Source organism: Tiliqua scincoides, chromosome 4, assembly GCF_035046505.1.
Source record: "Tiliqua scincoides isolate rTilSci1 chromosome 4, rTilSci1.hap2, whole genome shotgun sequence".
In the NCBI taxonomy this organism is placed as follows: domain Eukaryota; kingdom Metazoa; phylum Chordata; class Lepidosauria; order Squamata; family Scincidae; genus Tiliqua; species Tiliqua scincoides.
In genome coordinates, this window is record NC_089824.1 from 205,119,122 (window position 1) to 205,146,674 (window position 27,553).

General features: G+C 46.0%; 1 protein-coding gene across 1 annotated transcript; it reads left to right on the top strand.

Annotated features, from left to right (window-relative positions):
- The first annotated feature begins 19,499 nt into the window (after positions 1-19,499).
- Positions 19,500-24,410, top strand: SNAI1 (snail family transcriptional repressor 1). The gene is made up of 3 exons (XM_066624380.1): positions 19,500-19,624; positions 20,597-21,118; positions 23,306-24,410. The coding sequence occupies exons 1-3, from the start codon at positions 19,546-19,548 to the stop codon at positions 23,485-23,487; spliced, it is 783 nt and encodes a 260-aa protein (XP_066480477.1). The 5' UTR covers positions 19,500-19,545; the 3' UTR covers positions 23,488-24,410.
- The last annotated feature ends 3,143 nt before the right edge of the window (positions 24,411-27,553 follow it).

Here is a 27,553-nt window from a genome sequence, read left to right on the forward strand (position 1 = left end):
AATAAAATGGCCAATATAATGAATGGTACAAAGAATGAAAAGGCCGCATCTAGAGTATTGCGTCCAATTCTGGTTGTCACCTCTCAAAAAGGGCATAGTGGAACTAGAAAAGGTGCAGAAGAGAGCAACCAAAATGATTACTGGGCTGGGACACCTCCTTTATGACGAAAGGCTAGAGCATTTTGGGCTCTTCAGAAAAAAAGGTGCCTGAGGGGGCTTTGATATAGCTGAGACATACAAAATTATGGAGAGTGGATAGAGGGATGTTATTTTTCTTCTTACACAACACCAGAACCAGGGGAAATCCACTAAAATCAAGTGTTGGGAGAGTTAGAACAGACAAAAGGAACTATTTCTGATGGTGTCTGACCTAGATGCCTTTAAAAGGGGATTGGACAGATTTCTAGAAGAAAAATCCATCACAGGCTAAAGCCATGATGAGTATATCCAAACTCCTGGTTTTCAGAAGTAGACTACCCCAGAATGCCAGGTGCAAGGGACTGGGCACCAGGATGCAGGATGGTATCTTGTTTTGTCTGTTCCCTGAGGCATCTGTGAGTTAAAGGAGATACTGTGAGATACAGGAAGCTGGACTAGGTGGTCCTTTGGCCTGATCGAGTGGGGCTCTTATGTTCTTGTGTTAAGCTGCCTGCCACAGTTTCAAATGGCTTCTCTCTGCCTACTTGGCACAGGGAGATTTACTGCATTCCCCTTTCCAGAGCCAGCCCAACTGAGGGCCCAGTCCTATCCAATTTTCCAGCACCGGTGTAGCCACAGTGCAGCTCCAAGGTAAGGGAACAAATGCTCCCATGCTTTAAGGGGGCCTCTGTGACTGCTGCCCCACCACAAGATGCAGTGCATGACCCATTGGCATAGCTGCACCAGCACTGGAAAACTGGATAGGATTGGGCCCTGAGTCTGCTGCCCAATGTAGCAATTTTTATGGTAGCCCCCCCAAGTACCTTAGCTCTTCACTGTGCTCCATAAAGGAAGCACATCCCTTTAAACGCTGCATGAAGATAAAGTGAGGTGAGGGGGTCATGAAACACTCCTTTCTCATATAGTGTTTAAAGGGATGTATTTAAATTCTAAACCAGTGGGAAGATGAAGTGCAGGAAGGAAGATGACACAATTCATGCTTTTGTTTAGTGAACTAATTGCATATCAATGTGACTTGTGTCTGCAGTGGGCAGGAGGGAATTGGTTGCCAACTCCAGTGGAAGGCAACCTGAATCTGCCGCTCCCCCCCACCACCTGCCCTGATGCAAATCTTATCATGGCTGGGCCAGCCACACGGAGGGAGCATCCAAGTTCTCATGCTGTTGTAATGAAACACACAGTTCAAGTATCATTTCAGTGATTCCCAGGGAATGAGAGCTCAACTTGGGATGACTCAACTAGAGTCTCCCAAACACACATGGATGATTCATGTCGACTCCACTCATGACTTGGGGTCAGTAAAAAGGAGTCTGGATTTGAAATGAATCCTTTCACAACTCCCTATCTGGTGTGTTCCAGCTTACTTTTTTCTCCTGGCGTTTCTGCATCGTGCCAAAGACCTTGTGGACAATTCAGAAGCAAGCAGATATTCTGAAGGGCGGCACGGCAACAGATGTGGTGGGAGGGTAGGTTCCAGGAAGTGCGGGCTGGGGGGACTGAGGGGAGGTGGAAGGCTTGAGGGTGGTGTTTCTTTTTCCTTTTTTGTGAAGTTTTGTTCAGGGAAGCCCTTGCCTTGTTTCTCTAAATGACTTGTGATTCGACTCAAAAAACTAGATTTCTCACAAGTCAAGTAGTGACGGCCACACACTATGACTCATGGGTCGAGTTGAGACATGGGTTGCTGATTTGGGACGCAACTCATGAATCGGGCTCAGTGACTCATGCACATCCCTGTTTCCCTCCTCTTTCCATCTTAAATGCATACACAGACTAATTTCTGAAACTGGAAGTATCTGGATACGATAAAACACAGGAGATAAGAATGGTGTACAAGGATTGTTTTCCTCTCATCTCCTCTCTCTCTCTCTCTCTTTAACTCTTGCAACATCCTTCTGAGATAGGTCAATTTGAGCTTTATGGTTATGTGGGGAATCTTGACTCATTTTCCCACAGCCGTGAACATTCCTCTAGGCACTTTACCACACATGAAATTTTAATTTATTTTTTTTTTGGGGGGGGGGGGGAAGGATAAGAATTTCCATACAGGGCCAGGAACAGAAGTGCCACATAGCTCAGTAACCTCCTGTCTTATAATACCAAACCAATGCTATAATACCAAGCCAATGGGGTGGGGGTGGGGATTAAACAGGACTTGATGTTATGGTATAGTTGTGGTGGTGAACTAGGACTGGTTAGGCCCAGGTTCAAATCCCTCCTCAGCACCAAGTCCACTGAGTGAAAGATCTCTCAGGCTGACCTAGCTCATAGAGTTGTTGTGGAGATAAAGACTTTTAAAGCCCTTTCCAGCTCGGGTCCGGGGTATTTGAGGGACCACCTCCTTCCCTACAATCCTGCCCGTGCTCTTAGATCATCTGGGGGGGCCTTTTGACTGTGCCGCCACTAAGTGATGTGAGAGGGGCGGCGGCCAGGAAGAGGGCCTTCTCGGTGGTGGGCCCCGAACTGTGGAATACCCTCCCCTTAGAACTGAGAACTGCTCTCTCGTTGCTAACATTTCGGCGTGGACTGAAGACCTTTTTATTTCAAAAAGCTTTTAATTGTTGACAGGCTGGCTGGCGTTCTTGCTTCTTGCTTTTTATTTGAAAATCCACGGGGTTTGTTTGTTATTAGATTTTTTAATTATTGTAAATTGTTTTTTAATTGTTTTTCATGTTGTAAATTGTTGTTTTAAATTGTTGTTTTAAATTGTAAGCCGCCTTGTGTGCCCGTTGGGCAAAAAGGCGGGGTATAAATTAATAAAATAATAAATAAAAATAATAATAATAAATGGAGGAGAGTGAATAATGATGTATGAGTGTTCCCTGCAGGAAGGGTGAGAAAGAAATACAAAGGAAAATCAAGATCTTGCTGTTGGTCCCCAGCATCTTACATACTTGCTAATACTTGACCGCTGAAGGAGGCTCAGCACGGGGACATTTTGTAATATTTGGTTAGTAAATTATATAGGTTGAATAGATAGCCAGCAAGCAGGCTATTGCAAGGCCCAGAGCAGTATCAACATTAATGGCTACCTATGACTGCTGTTGCCAGCCAGCCTCCCCAAAGTTTGTTTCCTCTGTCTTTGTCAACCTTCAAACCACACAAGTGTACAGTATGTCTATCCACCAGGACACATTCCAGGAGCTTGGAAAAGTTCATCAAAGCTCCCAAAGCTCACCAAGTGTTTAGTATCACGTGCCAAGCTATATAAAAGACAAAAAGAGAGAGAGAGAGGAACACTTTCATAACAATACAACATGCATTTCTATTCTGTCTTCATTTCCTGTAATGTGCTTTCACGACTGTGAGTCACTGTGAACTTTTTTTGTGGGTGGGGGGGAGGGGGAAGCAGAAATACCAATTACAGAAGTGTGCTGCTTAGTAATGGAACACATAACAATGGACCGCATATATGAAGATGGTCAAAGCACAACAAAGAGGTTCTTAATGAGGCAATCAAATCTCCCATAGCCTGCAGCAGAGTGTCTGTTTACACAACAGAGAGGCTCTTAATGCAAAGAAGAGGCAGTCTGTCTCCAGTAGCCTGTGCAGCCAGCTAGTATCTGGCAGGGAGTGTCTGTTTACACATCAAAGGCACTAGATTGGGTGAATGTTTGCTTAACAACCTAATTGCATAACAACGGGAATCGGAGGACATATCCTCGTCGTAAGCGGCACATGCCTGTATTTTTTGCAAGGCAAGGTCCCTGTCCTGAGGAGCATACAAACTAAATAACTTTTCTTATACATATACATATGTGTGTGTATGCACGTGTGCATGTGTGTGGGTATTATTTGACTTTGTAAACCACTTTGTGAACTTTTTGTTGCAAAAAGTATAAACAGTATTAACAGTATATACATACTGTTGTTAATAATATGCTAGATTTCATATAGCAGGTGTCACATTGGACTGCCCAAGTCTTCAGCAGAGGAAGGTTGTAACCATCATCTGGGAGACAAGACCAGAAGAGAGGAGAGCAAATGCGTAAACTGTGGTGAACAAATTGTTTTCCCCTTGATGCTTGAGTCTGTGATGGTGGAAAATAATTCTCAGTGGATGAGGTAAACCTCTCTGAAAACTGCTTCAGCCACCCACCTTGCAACCCCTGGCTCCTAGGCGGCCGATATGTATTTCTGAACTCCCCTGTGATGTTTTAATGCAACCGCAATGCAGAAAGTGTTGTTTACCTTGCAGTGAAACTCTCAAAGCAGCTATACAAGTGATCGTGGCTGGGGAAAGGTACAGGGAGGAGTGTGCGACTTAGAGCATTTTTTCTGCATGAACAGAACAGCAGCAACTGGCTGGGCAAGGAAGGACCTCAGGCATTTTTGAAGACGAAATAATTTGGATTAAAGACAGGAAATTTACCATCTATAGCAGCATTTCTCAATGTTTGTCCTCTGCTGTATTGCTTTGCATGGTCCACCTACTGGAAGTACCTCCAGAAGCAACTGGCGATGATGTAATCAGCAGACAGTGGCATCACTAGGGTTTCTGTCACCCAGTGTGGGAGGCCACCCTATGATGGATCTCCTCCCAGGCAGTGGGCGTGGTAGTGTGCCGTCGGCCCCCCCCCAAAAAAAAGTTATTTTGGCTATAACTTTTGATAGAATAGAGGTATTTCAACTAGGTTTGTTTCTTTGCATTCTGCATGAAATTACACATCGATTGATACGTAAAATGATGGTCTTATTCGAAAAGACAATGATTTTAAAAAATTTCAGTGAGTAGTGGTGTCACCCCTTATGTGCAACCCCTAGCAATGCTACTGTCACCAGATATTTTCTGATTGGGAAGCCAGACATGATGTACAAACACTGGTAAGAGTCTCAGGGTCGATGGGAGGGGTTTTTCAAGTGTGTGAAAAGTGCATGCAGGAGCTGTACCTGCTGAGCTGAGCCTCCTACTGCTGCTTGTCACATTGCACTGCTGGTCTCCCTGCCAAGTGGCAGGGGTCGGGGGGTCCCACATGTACCACCGGACACCACCCGAAGCACCATCAGTGGTTGAGAAACACTGATCTATAGTACCATGCTGTTAGTCAAGAACAGCCCCACTGGATCAGGCCATAGGCCCATCTAGTCCAGCTTCCTGTATCTCACAGCGGCCCACCAAATGCCCCAGGGAGCACACCAGATAACAAGAGACCTCATCCTGGTGCCCTCCCTTGCATCTGGCATTCTGACATAACCCATTTCTAAAATCAGGAGGTTGCACATACACATCATGGCTTGTAACCCTTAATGGATTTTTCCCCCAGAAACTTGTCCAATCCCCTTTGAAAGGCGTCCAGGCCAGACACCATCACCACATCCTGTGGCAAGGAGTTCCACAGACCGACCACACGCTGAGTAAAGAAATATTTTCTTTTGTCTGTTCTAACTCTCCCAATACTCAATTTTAGCAGATGTCCCCTGGTTCTGGTGTTATGTGAGAGTGTAAAGAGCATCTCCCTATCCACTCTGTCCATCCCCTGCATAATTTTGTATGTCTCAATCATGTCCCCCCTCAGGCGTCTCTTTTCTAGGCTGAAGAGGCCCAAACGCCTCTCCTCATAAGGAGCCTCTCCTCATAAGGAAGGTGCCTTTCCTCATAAGGAAGGTGCCCCAGCCCCGTAATCATCTTAGTCGCTCTCTTTTGCACCTTTTCCATTTCCAGTCTTTTTTGAGATGCGGCGACCAGAACTGGACACAATACTCCAGCTAGTCACGGAGCCCACCAGAGGACAGGTGACTCTGGATTTAATTTTGTGCGGTACGCAGGACCTGGTTAGAGATGTAAACGTTACTGAGCCATTGGGGAACAGTGATCATGCTGCGATCCATTTTGACGTGCACGTTGGGGGAAGAATACCAGGCAAATCTCTAACAAAAACCCTTGACTTCCGACGGGCGGACTTCCCTCAAATGAGGAGGCTGGTTAGAAGGAGGTTGAAAGGGAGGGTAAAAAGAGTCCAATCTCTCCAGAGTGCATGGAGGCTGCTTAAAACAACAGTAATAGAGGCCCAGCAGAGGTGTATACCGCAAAGAAAGAAGGGTTCCACTAAATCCAGGAGAGTGCCCGCATGGCTAACCAGCCAAGTTAGAGAGGCTGTGAAGGGCAAGGAAGCTTCCTTCCGTAAATGGAAGTCTTGCCCTAATGAAGAGAATAAAAAGGAACATAAACTGTGGCAAAAGAAATGTAAGAAGGTGATAGGGGAGGCCAAGCGAGACTATGAGGAACGCATGGCCAGCAACATTAAGGGGAATAATAAAAGCTTCTTCAAATATGTTAGAAGCAGGAAACCCGCCAGAGAAGCGGTTGGCCCTCTGGATGGTGAGGGAGGGAAAGGGGAGATAAAAGGAGACTTAGAGATGGCAGAGAAATTAAATGAGTTCTTTGCATCTGTCTTCACGGCAGAAGACCTCGGGCAGATACCGCTGCCCGAACGGCCCCTCCTAACTGAGGAGTTAAGTCAGATAGAGGTTAAAAGAGAAGATGTTTCAGACCTCATTGATAAATTAAAGATCAATAAGTCACCGGGCCCTGATGGCATACACCCAAGGGTTATTAAGGAATTGAAGAATGAAGTTGCAGATCTCTTGACTAAGGTATGCAACTTGTCCCTCAAAACAGCCACGGTACCAGAAGATTGGAGGATAGCAAATGTCACGCCTATTTTTAAAAAGGGAAAGAGGGGGGACCCGGGAAACTATAGGCCGGTCAGCCTAACATCTATACCGGGTAAGATGGTGGAATGCCTCATCAAAGATAGGATCTCAAAACACATAGACGAACAGGCCTTGCTGAGGGAGAGTCAGCATGGCTTCTGTAAGGGTAAGTCTTGCCTCACAAACCTTATAGAATTCTTTGAAAAGGTCAACAGGCATGTGGATGCGGGAGAACCCGTGGACATTATATATCTGGACTTTCAGAAGGCGTTTGACACGGTCCCTCACCAAAGGCTACTGAAGAAAACTCAACAGTCAGGGAATTAGAGGACAGGTCCTCTCCTGGATTGAGAACTGGTTGGAGGCCAGGAAGCAGAGAGTGGGTGTCAATGGGCAATTTTCACAATGGAGAGAGGTGAAAAGCGGTGTGCCCCAAGGATCTGTCCTGGGACCGGTGCTTTTCAACCTCTTCATAAATGACCTGGAGACAGGGTTGAGCAGTGAAGTGGCTAAGTTTGCAGATGACACCAAACTTTTCCGAGTGGTAAAGACCAGAAGTGATTGTGAGGAGCTCCAGAAGGATCTCTCCAGACTGGCAGAATGGGCAGCAAAATGGCAGATGCGCTTCAATGTCAGTAAGTGTAAAGTCATGCACATTGGGGCAAAAAATCAAAACTTTAGATATAGGCTGATGGGTTCTGAGCTGTCTGTGACAGATCAGGAGAGAGATCTTGGGGTGGTGGTGGACAGGTCGATGAAAGTGTCGACCCAATGTGCGGCAGCAGTGAAGAAGGCCAATTCTATGCTTGGGATCATTAGGAAGGGTATTGAGAACAAAACGGTTAATATTATAATGCCGTTGTACAAATCGATGGTAAGGCCACACCTGGAGTATTGTGTCCAGTTCTGGTCGCCGCATCTCAAAAAAGACATAGTGGAAATGGAAAAGGTGCAAAAGAGAGCGACTAAGATGATTACGGGGCTGGGGCACCTTCCTTATGAGGAAAGGCTACGGCGTTTGGGCCTCTTCAGCCTAGAAAAGAGACGCTTGAGGGGGGACATGATTGAGACATACAAAATTATGCAGGGGATGGACAGAGTGGATAGGGAGATGCTCTTTACACTCTCACATAATACCAGAACCAGGGGACATCCACTAAAATTGAGTGTTGGGCGGGTTAGGACAGACAAAAGAAAATATTTCTTTACTCAGCGCGTGGTCGGTCTGTGGAACTCCTTGCCACAGGATGTGGTGCTGGCGTCTAGCCTAGACGCCTTTAAAAGGGGATTGGACGAGTTTCTGGAGGAAAAATCCATTATGGGGTACAAGCCATGATGTGTATGCGCAACCTCCTGATTTTAGGAATGGGTTAAGTCAGAATGCCAGATGTAGGGGAGAGCACCAGGATGAGGTCTCTTGTTATCTGGTGTGCTCCCTGGGGCATTTGGTGGGCCGCTGTGAGATACAGGAAGCTGGACTAGATGGGCCTATGGCCTGATCCAGTGGGGCTGTTCTTATGTTCTTATGTTCTTATGTGGCCTTACCATCGATTTGTACAACGGCATAATATTATAGTATTATAACGGCATTATAATATTATAGTATTAGAATACTAATTCTACACATGCAGCAGAATGCAGGTAAAATGAGTTCTTCCACTTCAGACTGCAAGTGGGAAATCCGATTATTGGACTGCTTCCTATATACCTACACCCCCAAAACTAGAAATCTAGCACAGCAGGGATCTGAGTGGGTCAGAATCTCTCTCCCTGGTGTGGTTGCTTTGTATTTGCAGCAAGTTCTTAATGTGGGATGGCATTCTGAAATGGTATGACTTGCTTGCAGTCTGAAGCAGGTCTGTTCAGAGTCTCAGTGTCCTCCCTCCTTGTTCCCTTGCATGCCTCTGTGAGCAGACCAGGCCCCAGAGAGCTGTCTTCTGGAAGGTGGAAATGGGGGTTGCTGCTAGTTTGCTTTTTAAAACGAAGCAGGGTAGAAAAGTGATCTGAGAGGGAAAGAGCACACGCTCTCAGACAGAAGGCAAGTTTAAAGAGAAGAAAAGTCATTCCCAAGATGACAGCGTCTCAGCAAAAGTTGCAGTGTGAGGCTGTCCAGCACTCAGAATGTTTTCCCAGTTTGGAAGTAAGCAAAAGTCTCCCTTAGGGAAAGTCACAATTTCCAAGCCAAATGGCTGCAGGGCTACACTGTCGCCAAAATTGTCAGGGACATGTTATGGGAGTCTGGAGACAGATGGGGACAATAGCTCCATCCCAGGTGTGAATGGCCTTCTTTATCTCAAGGCAGTATGATAGCAACTTCCCCAGTACTGGCTCAAGGCATGACTGTGTCACACCAGACTGCTGCTCTTGACCTAAGGAGACACCTAACAGCTCCTGCCAGGGGGCCTGTGGCTGGAAGTCTTTCTCAGCTTTGTCCCTCTCCCACCCATTTAAAATGTTTTGCTAGAAGACTAGCTTTACTTTGAAAACACAGCAGATGGGCATGTAGCACCCTCTGGATGGATAGGTTTATGGGGCCATAAGCTTACATAGACAAAAGGCCACTGTATCATGCGTGAGGGGCCCAATCACCACAGGTGTTTCACAAGAGAAAACAGGTTCCTGTCCTTAGTTAGATAGAATGGACAAAAGGAAGACTACCAAGGAGGGGGGTGCATGGCTAATGGAAGAAGGTGTGGTTGTCCCATGTTTCCTGACCTGGAGGAGACCTCTGGGACTGTTCCCCCCCCCCGCAGGATACAGCACACAGTCTAGTGACACAGCTACATTGGCAAGGGGTGTTTGATAGGATTGGGCTGTTACAGCCAATCCTAAAGGCAGTGCCGTGCCAGGTGCAGCAGTGTCAAAGTGACTCCTGCAACACTGCGGCATCCTCCAGAGGTCTCCTTGGGGGAAGAAGACTTTTGTGCCCTTCCCCCAGGGAAAGCCCCAAGCCCTGTATTAGGGTTGCTCAAGTCTGTGCTGACTATTTTGCTGGTGCAGACTTGAAAGACTCCATGTCAGGTCAGAAGGCCCAACAAAGAGTTCTGGATCCGGCAGAGCAGAGCTCTGACAGTCTCACCCCCCCCCCCCCGGTTCTTGCTAAGACAGGATAGTAATGCTATCTGGTTAAGAGGCACTTTTTCAAGTGAATGTTCCTCTTTTATTTAGCAGGGGGAGAGTAACTGGCCCACCTCACCCCAGCACTGTCTGTTCTAGTGGCTGTCTGCTGGTATTCCTTTGCATCTTTTTAGATTGTGAGCCCTTTTGGGACAGGGAGCCATTAGATATTTGATCTTCTCTGTAAACCGCTTTGTGAACTTTTTGTTGAAAAGCGGTATATAAATACTGTTGTTGTTGTTGTTGCTGATGGTGTCATTTGGGACTTGATCTGGAAAAGCCAGGTTCAAATCCCTGCTCAGCCATGAAGCTTCCTGGATGACCTTGGGCCATCACTTTCTCTCTCAGCCTCACCTACCTCACAGGGTTGTTGCGAGGACAAAAGGAGGGAAGGAACTCTGTGCAGTACACTAGTTCCTGGGCTCCTTGGTGGAAGGATCGTATAAAACAAATCTCAATGATGCGACTTTGTCCAGAAGGTTGTATCCAAACGGTGTCTTTGGAGAGTGGGAAAACTTTTTGATTGTGCAAGGAGGGGCAGGAGTGATTTTTGTTGATGCAAAAATTCATTGCATCCCTTGCAAATTTGCTCTTGAGGGCCATACCAATCTTTGAGAGAAAGAGACAGTTTGGAGGTAAGGGAGAGAATCTGTTTCTGCATTTTCTCCAGAGCTACAGGGTGTCATGGAGGATAGTTCAGAACCACGACTCCACTTTATCACAGTCTTTAAAGGACCTGAAGTGGTGGCAAAAATTGCATACATTGGCCTATTGTGGAGGCTTATCATATTCTGCTGCAATTCCATGCCCCATTCTCTGTGTTGATGGATTAGACAGGAAGTTGATTGGATTACAGGTGGCTGTTGCAATGCAGAGCACATGATTATCCTTAATATCATCTCCAGACAGGTTCCTTTACAATGAAGTTATCTCTATCCCTACCCAGAAATTTCCTGATTACCTGAGCAGCTTACCTGTGCTTCTTGCTTGCAGAGTCTCACTCACTCATGCAGATGCATGCAGGTACACATGACTCTTGTTTATATGTCCTTATGAAATGAAGTTATACTACCTGTATTCACTTTTAAGCAGTGGCATTACTAGGGTTTGCATCAGCCGGTGCGGGATGCCAGCGCTTCACCCCCCCCAATGCAGTGGGTGGGGCAACACCCCAGGTGGTGGGCATGGTGATGTACCATCACTCTGCCTCCACTGGTTTTTTGGCTGTACCTTTTGATAGAACAAAGATAGAACACATGCTGCATGAAATTACGCATTGATTGATATATAACATGCTGGTATTATTCCTCCAAACTGTGATTTTAGTGATTTTGATCACTAGTGGTGTCACACCCCCCCCCCAAGAGTGTCAACTTACTAACACCTTATTGCAGCAGTTCTCAAACTTTTAGCACTGGGACCCACTTTTTAGAATGACAATCTGTCCAAGACCCACCAGAAGTGATGTCATGGTGGAAGTAACATCATCAGGCAAACTAAAATAAATACGTATAAATAATTAAAGTAAAACAAATAATTAAATAAGCAGAAGCCAGCCCTATTCCATCAAGTGAATTTCCTCTGTTGCCTGCCTTCAGTAAGACCCCCCCCCCAAAAAAAAAAAAATCAGTAAGGTTTTCAGTCCCACCCAGTGCCCAGTTCAATTTAACAACTTCTGTTTAAACCAGATCACTGTCAGGATCCACCTGGCTTTGCAAGTCTCAAAAAGGTTCACCTTATCAGCTGAAGCCTCTGTTTTGACCATTTTTAGTGGGGGGGGGGGGGGAGCTGCCTTCTGGACTACTTGTTTAGCTGCAGGTGCATAGGATCAGGACCATTCTGGTAGTCTTGCACTTTCCTTCACCTGATCTTCCACATCAGCCAAGGCATGTGTGCCTACTTGCAAGTAAACACGACCGTGAGGCTTAGTGTCACTTTCCATAGGGCGCAATGCATTCATCTGCTTGGAGGGAGGGTCTTCCTTCTCAGGTGTTTTTTGGGGCTGCATTCATTGGATCAGGACCATTCTGGTGTCGTTGGATTCCTCTCAGCCTGCCCTTTCCGACGTGCTAAGGCAGGTTCGCCTGCTCACAAGTAAACGCGTAATACGGCTCACTTTCACTTTCCATAGGGATCCATGCATTTTTTGTTCTCCAGTTTTTTGGCCATAACTTTTGATAGAAAGGAGATATTTCACTCAGGTTTTTTTGCATTGCATTCCACTCAAAATTCTGCATCCAACGGTATATAATATGATGGAGTTACCCCTAACCACCGCGATTTTAACGTGCACCTCTCCCAGTGTGTGTCACCTCCCCTGTGCGTGTCACCCAGTGTGGCCCGCACCCCCCGCAGCTCCTAGCAACGCCACTGCTAAGGACTTGCCTGCTTTTTTCCATTTAAAAGAATGGGAAGAAGGCCCATTTATAATTACTAAAATGCTACACCTTTAAGTTAAATGAGAAATACTTCTCCAACACCCTTGCCCTCCCATAAACCTCTACTTTTATGTTTAAACTGTTCAAAGCAAACCAACAAACTCCAGTCAATAGTCGTCTACTTTTTTTAAAAAAATTAGTATTTTATTTATTTATTACAGATACAGGTGAGGAAAATGGGTTAGACTTGGGGCTGGTACTATACAGGTTACACATGAGGGTATTGGCCATAGATTACAACATGCATCATTCCAAAAAAGCAATTAAACGACTGAAAAAGGCACACTAGTCAACAATACAAAAGCTATCATATTTGTCAGTATAAAAATTTGGATTTATCTAAACGCTCAATATTGTTTAACTAAAATTATCTATCCAATCATAAAAAGGCTTCCAATATTTTCTTACTCTACCTAAATCTCTCTCTCTCATTCTTTCTGTTAAAACTTCCATTTCTGCTATTCATAAATTTTGTCTATTAAATTGTCTCTAGTTGGGTCTGTAGATTTCCATTTTTGCACAAACAATATTTTTGCTGCTGTAGCAATATGTACAATAAGATATTTCTTATAATGGTCTTTAATTTCTGATGTCACATTTAGGAGGAATATTTCTGGTTTGAATGGTAATACACAATTCAATATCTCTTGCAACAATTTATGTATCATTTTCCAATATTTCTTTGCTTTTTCACATGTCCACCACATATGATAAAAGGTTCCTTCAACCTCTTTACATTTCCAACACTTATTTGATGACCCAGAATACATTTTTGCTAATTTCTCTGGAGTTAAATACCATATAAAAAACATTTTATATAAATTCTCTTTAAAAGACACCATTTTAGTTATCTTAATATATATATTCCAAATTTGTTTCCAGTCGTCCATCCGTATATTATATCCGTATAATATATATACGGATAATATCCGTATATATATAAAATATTTAAATAAATATTTATATAAATAAAATAAATATATATATTATATATTATTATATATTATATAATATATAATATATAATATATATATCTGTATATTATATCCAAAAATTTTTGCCCAGTGCACCATTGCATCTTTTACTGTTTCATCCTCCATTCTTATCTCAAGGAGAAAATTGTACATTTTTTTATATATTTCCCCTCATCAATCAAAAATATTTTATCAAAACTTATATCTTCTTCATAAAAACCTATTTTTGGTCTTCTCATAATCTTGTTCTTATTTGCATTTCGTTCCACCAGTCCAGTTTTATTCCTTTCTCTTCTAACTCAGACTTACTTAAGATCTCTCCTTCGATATTCAACAAATCGCTGTATAGTTTATTTTGGTCTTTTTTAATCCAGTTCGGATTAGTTGCTATTTCAAGCGGTTTTATCCATCTGGGTAATTTAGAGTATATCTTGTAGTTTACCTGTTCTCATATCCAAATTAGGGATCTTCTTAAAATATGTTGTCTAAAATATCCATGCTGTTTAACTTTATCATAAAACAGGAATGCATGCCAGCCTATTTGTAAATCATGTGCTTCTAATATTAAAATTTTGGAATTCGGTATGAGTCCCCAATTTTTTATCCGGTTTAAGGCTGCTGCTTGGTAATATAACTCCCAGTCTGGTAATAATAGTCATCTACTTTTATTACCACTGGTCATTGTCTGCCTAGTGTAAACCTGCTTTAACTACACTTAACTGTTTTCACTTCTAGGACACTAGTAGACACTAGTTACTTTTGTGACACTGCTCATCCTCTCTTTAGTTTGTTTGTAAAAGACCTGATGCAGTGACCATAAGATGAGCCCTGCTGGATCCAGCCAAAGGCCCAGCTAGTTCAGCTTTCTGTCTCTCACAGTGGCCCACCAGATCCCTCAGGGAGCGCATAACACAACCAGAGCCCTGCATCCTGTTGCAACTGGCATTCTGAGGTAGCCTTCTTCTAAAACCAGGAGGTTGCACATACCCATCATGGTTTATAACCTACAACAGATTTTTGTTCTAGAAATCTGTCAAAATGCCTTTTAAAGGCATCTAGGCCAGATGCCATCACCACATCCTGTGGCACGCAGTTCCACAGTCTAATTACAAGCTGGGTAAGGAAGTATTTTCTTTTGTCTGTCCTAACTCCATTAATAGAGATGTTTGAAAACATGTTATTTATTTTACTCTAAACTAAGCCCATTGTGTTCAGTAAGGCTATAATCCTATGTTACACATCAGAAGTAAACACCTCTAATCATAAATGACGTCTTCACCTTTCAAACTGAAGGACAGTTTAAGATGTGTTTATTCTGATGGGAGTTAAGTGGATGAGTTGTTTCGAGTACTGTATACAGCCTGGATTGTTGGAATTCATCAGATCTCAGCTGGTACCCCAAGTATATTTTTAAAAGTATCCTTGGGCACAGTCACCACTATGCCAACACTGCCATTGTTGTAAAGCTGCGGCTTTACTTTAATTTTATTCTAAGGTTATGATTTTGTTTATAAAGGTCAATCTTGCATTGGTTTAACTGTTAACTTCATTGAGCAAACCTTTGTTGAGGGCATGTTTGAATTGTTGTGGCTGAGAGATAAGGGCGCATGTTTATGTCTTCAGGTTTTGGTGTGCGAGAACATAAAATAGAATAAGAGGGAAAATATTAAAGGGGAACTTTTGTTTTAAGACTGAGTGGAACCGTTAGGTCACGATTAAGGCTCATAACGCCCTGTCCATCCCATCTCAAGATATTACAAAATACCCTGTACTGTCTTTGAGGCTGTTTCACCTTGCCACATGTTTTTTCCCCTCCCTGTTTGTTTAATATCTGGCCTGGCAAAGAATTTCTGGTGACCTTTTGCTGAATGTGACCTTAAATGTGTTATTTCCTCTTCTGTGATTGGTTTTTGCTAAGTAAAATGTGTGTGTCCTTGCATGTGTGTGTGTGTGGTAGAATGACCTGAAACCACAGTGGGGGAGAGTTATGGGGGCTTTAGTACTTTGGCCTAGCGCCCCAGTTCTGATCCTGCTTGGGCTCTCCATGCACTCATTTTTATGGGGGGGCAGGAGGAGGTAGTCGATTAAAAGCAAAGAGCATGTGGTTGTGGGAAGCATAATCAGCACTGGAATTTTGACTGCCTGAAGACAAAGTATTAAAGCTCCCTTAGTCTCCCATGCTGCATTTTTGGGCCGTTTCACTGCCCCCTCCTCATGCTAGTTCCTTAACAAAAACTAATGGCAAAAGTCACACAGTTAGGGTCATGCCTAAGTATAACCTTTACAGCACAATCCTAACTTGTGCTGGAGCAGGGAGGATAGCAGGACTGCCCCATATCCAGTGGGTGTTTTGGGCTGCAAATGGCTCATTCCCAGGCAAGGGGAAACATTTCCCCTTACCTCGGGAAGAGCCACAGCAGCCCAATGGATCTACACGGATCTTCACCACCTAAAGAGATCTGAGCAGCCCAGAGATGCACTGCACTGCCTGGGAACAGGATCAGGATCTGGCACAAGTGTTAGGTCCTGGCCCCACCTCCCTCTCTCCTGCCACCCGTCCACAGGCCTGCCTGACACCAGCCCTCCCTCCACCTGCCCTGGAACGCCACTTCCCTGCCACCCACACACCCGCGCTGGCCAAGCTAGGTCCACACGGACCTACCTTGTTTCATTGGTGCAGAGGCTACCTAGCCAGAGGTGGGGTGGCGCGGTAAGTAGTACAGGCACCACAACGCACCTGTAAGCTGCCTCTCCCACTTGCCATTGGAGCCATTTTCAGGCATTCCAGGCATAGATGGCAACATGTAGGCAAGCTTGATATGATGGAGAGATCCAACGTGATAATGTCAGGATTATGCAACCTGCAGAACAAACTCTGAATTTCCCTTCACTCTGGTGACCATTTTAGTATTCAACACTTATAGGTGTTGGCTCTTTAGAAAGAGCACACGTGGCCTGTTTGAAAGCCACGCTATGGTGGTAAACAAAAATGTCCCAAAGTTATAAGTGAACTCCAGCACTCTTATTAAGGCTAGCTGTTAAGCAAAGCAACAACAGGAGGGGGGGGAAAAACTGGGTGTGTGAGCAGGACCCTGCAGGCAGCGCATAGCCTTCTTGTAATTAATAAATTACATGTAATAAATCATAGTTGCCTCTTACGACAAGTACAGTCAAACTGAGGGCCTATTCTTATCCCCAGCCCGCAGGGGGATAAGAAGAACCATGTTTCAGCCATGAGAACAGCTGTACGGGGGCCCGGCGACGGCGGCAAACCCGTAGTAGTTACTGGCTGCCATCTTGGCATCCCACTGGGTAGATGGGACTCGATAGCCTGGGAAGGCAGCTCATCTGACTGAAGGAAAACTCTGATCCCAAACCTCCACTGCCTTGTGGCTACATCCAGTTATGGAAAAGGCTTCAGGAGTCAACCTCGAGGCAAAATCCAGAGCCGGAGTCCCTGAGGTAGTTCATGGCTGAACACAGTCACATTCTGGCAACTCCTGCGACACTGCTGGAACCAACCATATTGGCCTCTGCCTTTCCATTGGACCATTTCAGTGACGTGGAGAGGGGGGATTTGCTGCATGGGTAACAGCCTATCCTCCATACCTACTTTACCCAGGCTTCGCGCACTGGAGAGGACACTCTGTTCCAGAACCACCATTCAGAGCATGACACCATAGTCTTCCGAGACTGAAGGATGCCAACACACAATAAATCATATGTCATATAGTTTAAAGTATAATAGTAAGCAATATATAGGTAATATAGTGTTTAAATTAACCACATGAAATCAATGTATGAGTGTTTTTAGCTTTTATTTTGTCATGACTTATGTTTTTCTTGGATGTCCTACATTTTGGGGTGGCTTGTCCTGTTGTGACATCTGGTCCCCCCTGTATGCACTCTGATGATCAACTGAGTGGACCTCACTTCCAAGTAAGCATAAGATGTGAATAAAAGCATAAAATGTGAAATAAATGGACAAACAAATTAAATAAACAACATCCGATTGGGCCCCACTCTTTCCCATTCAAAAGCCCTCAATTTTGGCTAAAGAGGGCTGAGTTGAGCAGTCTCAGGATTTTGGAGAAAGAAGCGTTTTCGGGGACAATCCTACAGAGGGCGCTGCGGTCCTAGTTGAGAGAGGAAAAGAGCCCCGCCCCCTCCCCACCGGTGTTCAGTTTCCTTTGAGCTGGTACTTCTTTCATAGAGAAATTGAGCGTTGAAACTTTTGACTAGTTTCTGGCGCGATCAAATCGAGCCAAAAGCCCCAGTTGAACCGAAGTTCCTCAAACAAAGGCTGAGTAGACGGGGCGTTTCCATGGAACGGTGGAACTCCTTGAGGCAGGAAAATAAAGAAATATATTATTCAAATACTGAAATATATATTCAAACAAAGAAAACGTGGGGTTTTGAGGGAAGAAGAAGAAGAAGAAGGGTTAATTGCATTCCTCCGATTTCAGCTCCTGTCTCTTCTGCCCAGCCCATTTAATGCTCTGCACTGGGGTATATCTATCAACTTGGTTACACTGATCCAGGAACCGCTGGGTTAGACCCGAGACAATCCCCCCCCATGGAAATCAAATACAGTAATGCAAGTAGCAGTTTGTGGAACACACAATTGTTGGGACGGCGTGGGAGGGTTAACTCCCCTTTCGCTTGGTCCCGGCTCCTGGTCCCTACCCCCCTGCAGCATTTGGTTGAAGTGCACGCACTAATTAAACGTCCCAAATCTCCTCCTCCCCCCCCCCCCATCCAGGCCATTGGTGGCACACTCTCCACTTTGGTCAAGGACATCTGTGTAGTAGGTTTGGAAGGTGGAGGGCGAGAAAGGGAATGCAAGGGGTGGCCACTGGCTGGCTCCTGCAGTGGACTTGCCCAGCCTGCAGCCTTAGGAGCTGGAAGGAAAGTCCACGTGGCGACGAATCACTGCCCCCCAAAAAAACACCACCCGAAGCCAGACGCGATGAATGAATGAATGAGCAAGAGCGCAGACACGGGGCGGCGCCTCTCGGACGACTCTCCCTCCAGGAATGTGGTAGCCAGAAGGTCCCTGAGTTGGGGCAGAGCCACGTGCTTGGTCGGATCGCTCTTGCTTGGGGGGAGGAATTGATCGCGGGAAGCATGATGTTCCTTAGGGAGTTATCGTTCTCCTTTAGCTGGGGGGGCAAAGCAGTAGGATTTGCAGGGAGCATTTCCCCAGGGGGGGGCAAAGCACTAAGTTTGGCAGAGATCCTCACTGCAAGGGGGGGGCAAAGCAGTAACTTTTGCAGGGAGGGTGCCTCACCGCAGCATGCAAGCAGCGCCTTCCCCTTCGGAGCCATTCGGAACAGAGGGAGCAAAACGGAGGCACCGCCCGGAATGGCTCCGAAGGGGAGGGGGCCGCTTGCACGCTGCGGTGAGGCTCCCTGCCAAACTTAGTGCGTTGTCCCCCCAGCGGAGATGCTCTCTGCAAACCCTAGTGCTTTCTCCCCAGCAATGAGGCTCCCTGCAAAACTTAGCACTTTGCTCCCCCTCTAGCGGTGAGACTCTGAAAAACTTAGTGCTTTGCCCTCCTAGCCGTACGGCTCCCTGCAGAACTTAGTGCTTCGCCCCTCCCCCCCAGCAGTTAGGCTCCCTGCCACACTTAGCGCTTTGCCTCCTCCTCTAGCAGTGAGGCTCCCTGCAAAACTTAGTGTTCCTCCCTCCAGCTACGCCGCTGGTTGTGATGAAGGTGATGATTTAAAATATCTGGGGTACTCGACTAACTCTAAATCCCATTGAAACCAGTGGGGTTAATGTTCAAATCCGCGCTGATGGGGTGGGGGGAGTCGCCTGGGACCCCCGCCCGCCCCCTTCCCCAGGGCTTCTGCACCTGCCGCTCTCCGCCCAGCCCCCTCTCCCACGCGCGGCTCCGACGGCCCGGCCCACGCGCCTCCGTGCCCTGGTGCCGGGCGAGGGCAGCCCCCGCCCGCTCCGCCCCCAGACCCGCCGCCTGCTGCTGCATCTGGCCGCTGGGGTCGAGCACCTGCCGGAGCAGCCGCCGGAGCCCTGCCCGCCTCCGCCCATTGGCTGCCCAGCGGAACTGGGGGTGGGCCGGCCTCGCCCCTCGCCGCTAGCCCATATTAGCCCGCCGCAGAGGCGCCCGGGTCGCTTGGAGAGCTCAGCGCCCGGACGCCCCAGCAGAGCCCCGCCGCAGCGCCCGCGGACGAGCTCCAGCCACGATGCCGCGCTCCTTCCTGGTGAAGAAGCACTTCTCGGCCAGCAAGAAGCCCAACTACAGCGAGCTGGAGAGCCAGACCGGTACGGGGAAGGGGGTGCCACGCCGAGAAGGGGCAACGGGCCAGCCCACGTGGGTGCAGCCGGCTGTGCCAGGGGGCTAACTCGGGGTGGAGCTGAGCCCGAGGTTCCTCCTCGCTCAAGCAGGGCAGTTTGGGAACGGTGGCGTAACTTTGGGGGGGGGCAAAGCGCTAAGTCGTGCAGGGAGCCTCACTGCAGTGTGCAAGCATCCCTGCTCCCACCCCATCCTAGGCAGGTGAATGCCTCTGTTCTCCCCCCCCCCGCGCCTGAAATGGCTTCAAAGGAGTGGGAGAGGGGCTGCTTGCACTCTGTGGTGAGGCTCCCTGCAAAACTTAGTATTTTGTGCGTGTCCCAAAGGTGAGGCTCCCTGCAAAACTTAAATGCTTTGCCCCCTCCTCTAGTGGTGAGGCTCCTTGCCAAACTTAGTGCTTTTCCAACCCCCCCCCCCCAGTGGTGAGGCTCCCTGCAAACCCTGGTGCTTTGCTCCCAGTGGTGAGGCTCCTTGCGAAACTTAGTGCTTTGCCCCCTCTAGCTATGCCACTGGCTGGGAGAGATGGCGTGGGGGAAAGAGCACGGGAAGACTGGTGGACCAAGACTTTGTAAACCCCTGCCATGCTCCTGCTCTGCCTGTTGCCCAGACTTGTTTACTCTTGCCTGTTCTCCTCCAGCTGTGAGGAAACTAGGCGTAGTTGGCCAGTGGCACTCTGCGTATGCTTGAACGAACTCTGATTGTATGAATCCTGTAATGGATGTTGGAAAGAAGTGCTGGGCTGAAACACTGGTGTGGTGTGACACCAAGAAAGCCACATGTTTTTAGGGATTTTTTTTGTACGTAAAGTTCCTGCCCTTTCTCCAAGTGGCTCTGACTGATATATAGATCCCTTCCCTGTCCCGTGCTATGGTTTCCATGCCAGCAGCATCTCCTCTGCATTTTGATTCTTGATTCCTAACTGTTGCCTTTTCATCTCTTTGCAGTGATTGTCTCCCCATTTCTGTATGAGAAGTACCCCCTGTCCATCATCCCTCAGCCAGAAGTGCTGAGTCCCAGCTCTTACTACCCTCCACTAGTATGGGACACGGGGCTGCTCTCCAATTTCTTTACCTCTGAGCCGGAATACAAGAAAAGTGTCGCTTCTCCGCCCAGCCCTGAGTCCAAGCCTCTGGACCTGACCTCCCTGTCCAGTGAAGAAGAGGATGGCAAGACGACCTCTGACCCGCCCAGCCCAGCTTCTTCGGCCACCGAGGCAGAGAAATTCCACTGTGGCCAATGCAACAAGTCCTATTCGACCTTTGCGGGCCTTTCTAAGCACAGACAATTGCATTGTGACTCCCAGACCCGAAAATCTTTCAGCTGCAAATACTGTGAGAAGGAATATGTGAGCCTGGGAGCACTCAAGATGCACATCCGAAGCCATACCCTGCCTTGCGTGTGTAAAATCTGCGGCAAAGCTTTCTCCAGGCCTTGGCTCCTGCAGGGCCACATCAGAACACACACTGGTAAAGTTGATTCTACTGTTTGGCTTCTCTTATCTCCTCCCTATCCCCAACCCTCCCCCCCATTGCCTGCAACCTGATGCAAGTCAACACTGCCTGTGGCTTATCTGAGAAGATAAGGGGCTCCCAAAGCATTTTAAAAAATGCTTCTTAACCAACATGTTTGGGGCAAAAATGATCAAAAATTTCTCCCTGCTCAAGTCCCTGTTTTGCAGAGGATACCAAAGATATTTGCAAAACCTTTGGGCTCCCATTCATGCCAACCTCTGGGTGATTTGTGCCTGGACTTGGTATGAACACATAATGGGGCAGTTATGTGTTTAGCTTGCCATATCCCTAAATCCTAGCTTCATCTTCCATGATGCCATTGGTCAGTAGTTGCAAGGTGCAATCAGTGTACCTTGGAATCCGGCCTGTGGGGGAGTGATCACAGAGCTGTAGCCCTGCATGCAGACTGGGCCTAGACACAGTCTACTCAGCAGGGGCTCAGTCATGTGAATCATCCTTGAGTCATCTGTGCACTAAGTGGCAGTTGACTCAAAGGGCTTTGCTTTAGCCTTGCAGCCCAGGCATGTGTCATGTCAACACAGTGGTTCAGGCATTCTCTTCCCCTTGTTGGGTGAAATACTCATCTTGCATTTTAAAAACACCAGATGGCTTCTTTCTCTGAGTGCCTTCCTGTGCTTCCCCCGCCTTGTCTGTTTCCAGCTCCCAGTCCATCAAGAGTTAAGGGTTGTCCATGACTGGGGGCAGATTCACCCTGCTTCCTTTGAACACAACCTTGTCTCAACAGGCTTCTAAAACATTCCCTCTGACATCTGAATCCTTTCCTCGCCCTGCCCATTCAAGAAGGATAAGCTTGCTTCTAGGCACAAAAGGTGCTGTTGAGATGCATCATTCCAGACCTTGTTGATTCTCATTGTTTGCCTAATGGTAGCATGGAGGGGGCGGGAAGGATCTTGGAAAGGGGAGGGAGAGCTGACAGTGGCCTCGGCAGGTGCTTTAATGTGGCAATGCTGTTCTTCCTCTGGTGCACCTGTTACTGTAATGCCCCAGGCTGAACACCAGACTCTACAGCTGCCAGGCCTGTGGAAGCTCTTTTAGCTTTTAATCCAAGGAGTATCACATTTACAATGCATCTCCCTCCAAGCAGCCTTTGTGCTTGTTTCAGGGGATAGTTTAATTGTTACTTGGTGCTGATTTCACACCCTCTTAAAAGTACTAAAGATGATGCCTGGAGGAACCAGAAAGACTTAATTGTGCTTTCCCAATTGAGCATGCCTGCTGGTTGCTTCCCAAAGAACTTCTCTGACAGGAATTCAGCCTGCTTTAGCCTTTTCAGCACACAGGGCTTGTGGATGGGGGGAGGGAGGGAGGGAGGAGCGAGACGCTCTAAAGGAGATTGCTATACTTGGAGCCCTGAGCCTTCCAAGACTGCCAAAGTGATGCAATTAATGCTTCACCTTTTGCACAGTCTCCTGCTGCAGTCAGCTTGTAGTCAAAATCATTTGCATTTTGCAGTGTCTATTAATTCTATTAGATAGGCTTGTTGTGCATTCACTCCTGGCTGTGAATGCTTCCTGCACTAGCAGCTTGATCTAATTAAGGAAATGGGGACAGCCCAACCCTGTGCATGTTTTCCTGAAGGCAAATCCCCCTCCCAAGGCTCACTTCCACTGAATAGGTTAAAATCTGTGGGCACCACCCAGCCTTTGATGAACCCTTAATGGAAGGGTCAAGCCTGTGCCTCATCTCCACTGAAATCAATGCAACTTGAAACCAGGTTGTGCCCATTAAGACTTCTTCTGCATAACCCTAATTAGGATCTAGGTATTGGTCTGAGATGATATGGCAGCTTCAAACACCTGGACCTTAAGACTATTTACTTGGAAATGTCATTAGTGATGTTTCATTTCAGTGATGTTTAGTGCCAAGTGCCTGCTTGGAACTTACATAAATTTGCTTAAATAGGCTATGGATCCGTTATCTCATGTACTTCACTGCCACCCATATGCATAATTATGTTTATGCATAGCTTGCAGAGTGAAAGATTTGGGACTAAGTTATAATGTGTCATCAGGTGATTTAACTTGCCCTGACATGTTTGTCAAAGGAATTCCTTAACAAGACTTGGATGCTGGGAGAGTTGAAGGCCTTGTTTCTAATTCTGATCTTCTGTTGTGTTTCTAGGAGAAAAACCTTTTTCCTGCACACATTGCAACAGGGCCTTTGCTGATCGCTCAAACCTCCGTGCTCACCTGCAGACCCATTCTGATGTCAAGAAGTACCAGTGCAAAACCTGCTCCAGGACTTTCTCCCGCATGTCACTTCTCCACAAACATGAAGAGACAGGCTGCACTGGAACGCGTTGAGAGCCACCCCTTCAAAAGAAATTCCCTGGACTCCATGAAAATACATGTATTGTAACTAGTTTCTGTAGGAAGATAGTTTTCCATTGCGCTGCCAGGACAGTGTATCAGACTGTTATTTCCAGCTACTGCAAGCCTTAAAACAAGACACAAACACACTTTTCTTATTTTTTAATCCTTGAGGCAGTCTTTGAAGCCTGGGCTATGTCAGATGCAAGGGAGGGCACCAGGATGCAGTTCTCTTGTTATCTGGTGTGCTCCCTGGGGCATTTGGTGGGCCTCTGTGAGATGCAGGAAGCTGGACTAGATGGGCCTATGGCCTGATCCAGTGGGGGTGTTCTTATGTTTTTATGATCCTTTTTTTCTTCAGAACTGGCAGAATTGCTTCTTGATTCAGGCAGGAGCAAGATTATACTGTTGTGTGTCCCAGATGGCTGGTTTACAAAATGACAATGCTGAAGTTGACATTTCTAACTGAACTCTTTGGCCAAGATCTACCTAGTCCACTGTCTCCAGCAGTGGTCAGTCAGGGACCTTTAGAATATCAAGAGATGAGAATGAAAGTGAAGGCCATTATCTGGCCTTTAAGGTGTAGTGCCTCTTAATGTGGAGGTTCCACCTGGAAGGAGATGCCCCATTGAGTTGTCTCCTCCATGAATTTGCCTAATCTACCTTTAAAAATGCAATCTAAGCTGGTAGGTCATCACTATTTCATGTTTGTGTAATAAGGGTAGAATTGACCTTCTGCTCAGAAGATGCTCAGAGCCTTCCAGAATTTTCCCTTTCACCCCACTAGCCTGGAAATGACAGTATATTTCTTACAGAGAGGGGGAATAATCATTCCGCTGTAACTGTGGACCCAAACTGATATGCCTCTAAACCAGAGGCTCCCAAACTGTGGGTCCAGGATCCACCCAAACTGTGGGTCCAGGATCCACCCAAACTGTGGATCCAGGACCCTGGGTTGGGTCAAAACCCAATTTCTGATGGTTTGTGAAACTGATTAGACTATCTGCATCAAGGGTTAAACAAGCTGCTATTTGGGAGGGAGCACTGCTGCCCAACCACCATTACAGCCATACCCCTTGGCATTTATAAATCAGGCAGCAGCCTCTAGGGCCTGTAAAAAGTTTGGGAACCACTGCTCTACAGGAAACACAGATGCAAAGCATTAACAAAACTTCCTCCAGCTCTTTGTTGCTCTTAGAATTGTGTATAGACACCACCCCTGGTAGGTGTGACTGCAGTATTAACAGTATTGCATTAGTTCTGAGGCAGCTGCTTTCCCCCACCAGCACAATGACAATTTGCAATGCCTCCTGAGATGAACAAAGCCTATAGAAGGCCCAGGGTAGCCATTTCAAACAAGACTCCTGTTTACAGAGCTGCTATGCGCTCAAGCACCTGTTAATATGACTTCTTTTAACAACTGCTTTTTCAAGAGAACTGTGACTAATCGCAGGCGCTTGTCAAGTGATACAATAGCAGCCTGTGTGGAGAGGGCTGCCCATTGACAGGTGTGTGCCAAAAGAGCTATTTATGGTTATTGACAGGTGCCTCCTGAATGCATCTTTCTCTTGTACATTGTTTTCACATCATAAACGACAGAAAAGGGTATGTTTACATTTCAAAGGTACACTGGTATTTATATATTTTTGTGCCATGATTTTATACTGATTAAAAACTTTTTTATATAGAATTATATACAGTTTATTGATATTCAATAAAATGGGTAATTTATAATGCAGTCTTGGGCCCTTTCTTAGTATTCTGATTATGTGTAAGCATTTTTTTAAAAGACTACATTGGCTCTAGTCCAGCAGATGCTGGACTAGATTAAGTCCCACAGAAACCCAAGGAATGAGTTAGTCACATGGCTGATTTGTTCCATTGCTTGCAATAGGACACAGTTTTACACGGTAGTAGGTTCCACTGGTTTCTGTGAGGTTACTCTGCAAGTGTGCATGGGATTGCAGCCATGGCAGCAAAAATAAGAGAAACAATCCACTGGGGAGTCCATGGTGATGAACTACTGTTTGGCTGAGCGCCCATTCATTTCAGCGGGACTTGTACAGAGAATTTAGCAATAACTGTAGATTGAACTCCACATTGGTAGAATCCTTGTTCACCATGGTTTTTTCACTGCGTGGCATGCGCTGATTATAGATGTATAGTAGATTATAGTGAGACCTAGTGCTAATGCAAGGTAACATTTTGTTGCATTATGACAAAAAACCTACCACAATGGCTTTTTGTCCAGCTTGGGGGTGGGGGGAATTGCTCTACATGATCCTCTGCCTAATGGCATCTTGTGGATGATTTGGATTGCAGCAGGGAGACTACAGGAAGCCTTTAGCTTGGCTGGCCTGGACCTTTCAGTGGCTTGTGCAAGCAGAAGGAGGCATTCTTGGAAATTCCCCAGAACTGAGGATCAACTTTTTGTGAGAGTCTACAGAGCTCAGATACAGTACAGCCTTAGAGCCCAATCCTATGCATGCCTACTCAAAAGTAAGTCCTATTATGACAATGAGACTTACTTCCAGGAAAGTGTGGATAGGATTGCAACCTTAAGCTTTCTCAAAGCATGGCAAACACAGCTGTGCTGTTGAGCATAGGAACATGAGCCCTGTTCAGCCAACTAACCTGTTTAAAATATTGGAATTAGTTAAAGGTGCCCCTAACTAGTTTAGCAGCAAACAAATTGATTATTTTAAAGTATAACTGCAAATCCATAGCTGGCAGGTACCTTCTCAAAGGCACTCTGCTTCTCTTGCATGGGAAGGATGGCCTTTCCTCAGATGGCACCAGCTATGATGGGTCAATCTGTTAGCAAAGAGCAAGAAGATGCTGCTTTCCTCAAGCTATGGCTGTATCTGTTACAGACTTAATACTGATTCATACAACTGAGTGACTAAAATGTCTTTAATCTAGTGAACAGGCCTAGTAATAATACCCTTGTTTTTTAAAAAATGGGGGATAGATCTTCTATAGTTTGGATTCACTAAGATCAGCCTCATCCTTTCTTCTCTTCACCCTTGCCTTCCCCACCTGGAAACTCCCCATGACACACCTCTGCTGCCAACCTTCCAGCACTGGTAGAGGTTTTAGGGAGTTGCAGAAGCAGCCTGGAAGATGTGACAATGGCTGGCTATTGCACCACCATAAAGGGACTTGCACTGTTGAAATGCTCATTCTAGCAGCAGAAGGCTCTGATAGGATTGGGTCCTTGTTCTGCAAAGCAGAACTTCATTAGATTGTGTGTGTTTTGTTTTATCTATTCCATGGACTTTGGATAGTATGAATCTGAATTGTAAGCAAAATAACATGTCCAGAGAATATTTGGTTGGAAGTGACTGCAGAGGTCATCTAGTATGCAGGCACCTACATGGGATGTATGGAGGTTGGGACAACATCATTAGCCCACTGATGGAGATCCTGGAAAAGGCCACTTACACTGCAGTGTCCTGTCATCTCCAACATGGAAGAATGTAGCAAGACATGTGCATTCATGCTTGTCACAAACTGGTGGGTGTATTTTTTTTCCTATCCAGTGTGAGGTTACTTCTTTGCAGTGTGGGTGTTTCCCATGCCAAAACATTGCAAAGGGAGTTCCCATCTTCCAGGTAGAGAATTGCAGCAAATCATTCACAACCTCCCAAGATATTCTCTGTCACTCTCACAATCTAAATTCTGTGCAAGGGAAGCTTTGCTTCTATTTCCAAATAAATAATGGAATTTTTTAAGTCATGTAGATATTTGCCAATTTGGCATATTCATTCTGGTCCTTAATTTTTAGGGTTTTAAACTTTAGGATTATAAAACTTTAGGATTTATAGGGCAGTACAGGCTTGATTTGTAGGATCTAAGTTGTGCAGGTGTGGTCTCGGTGGAGTAGGGAGTCCAACAGGAAGAAAATGGTATAGTAGGGTAGATAAAGTTTTATTCACTGATCTCTGGGGGTCCTATGATGTGGTCCTCATGAGATGTTATCCATATGTTTCTTACTCATCCTACAACCAAAAGGACTCTAAGACCTAGAAACATATACTACATGGGAGATTGTTTTCAA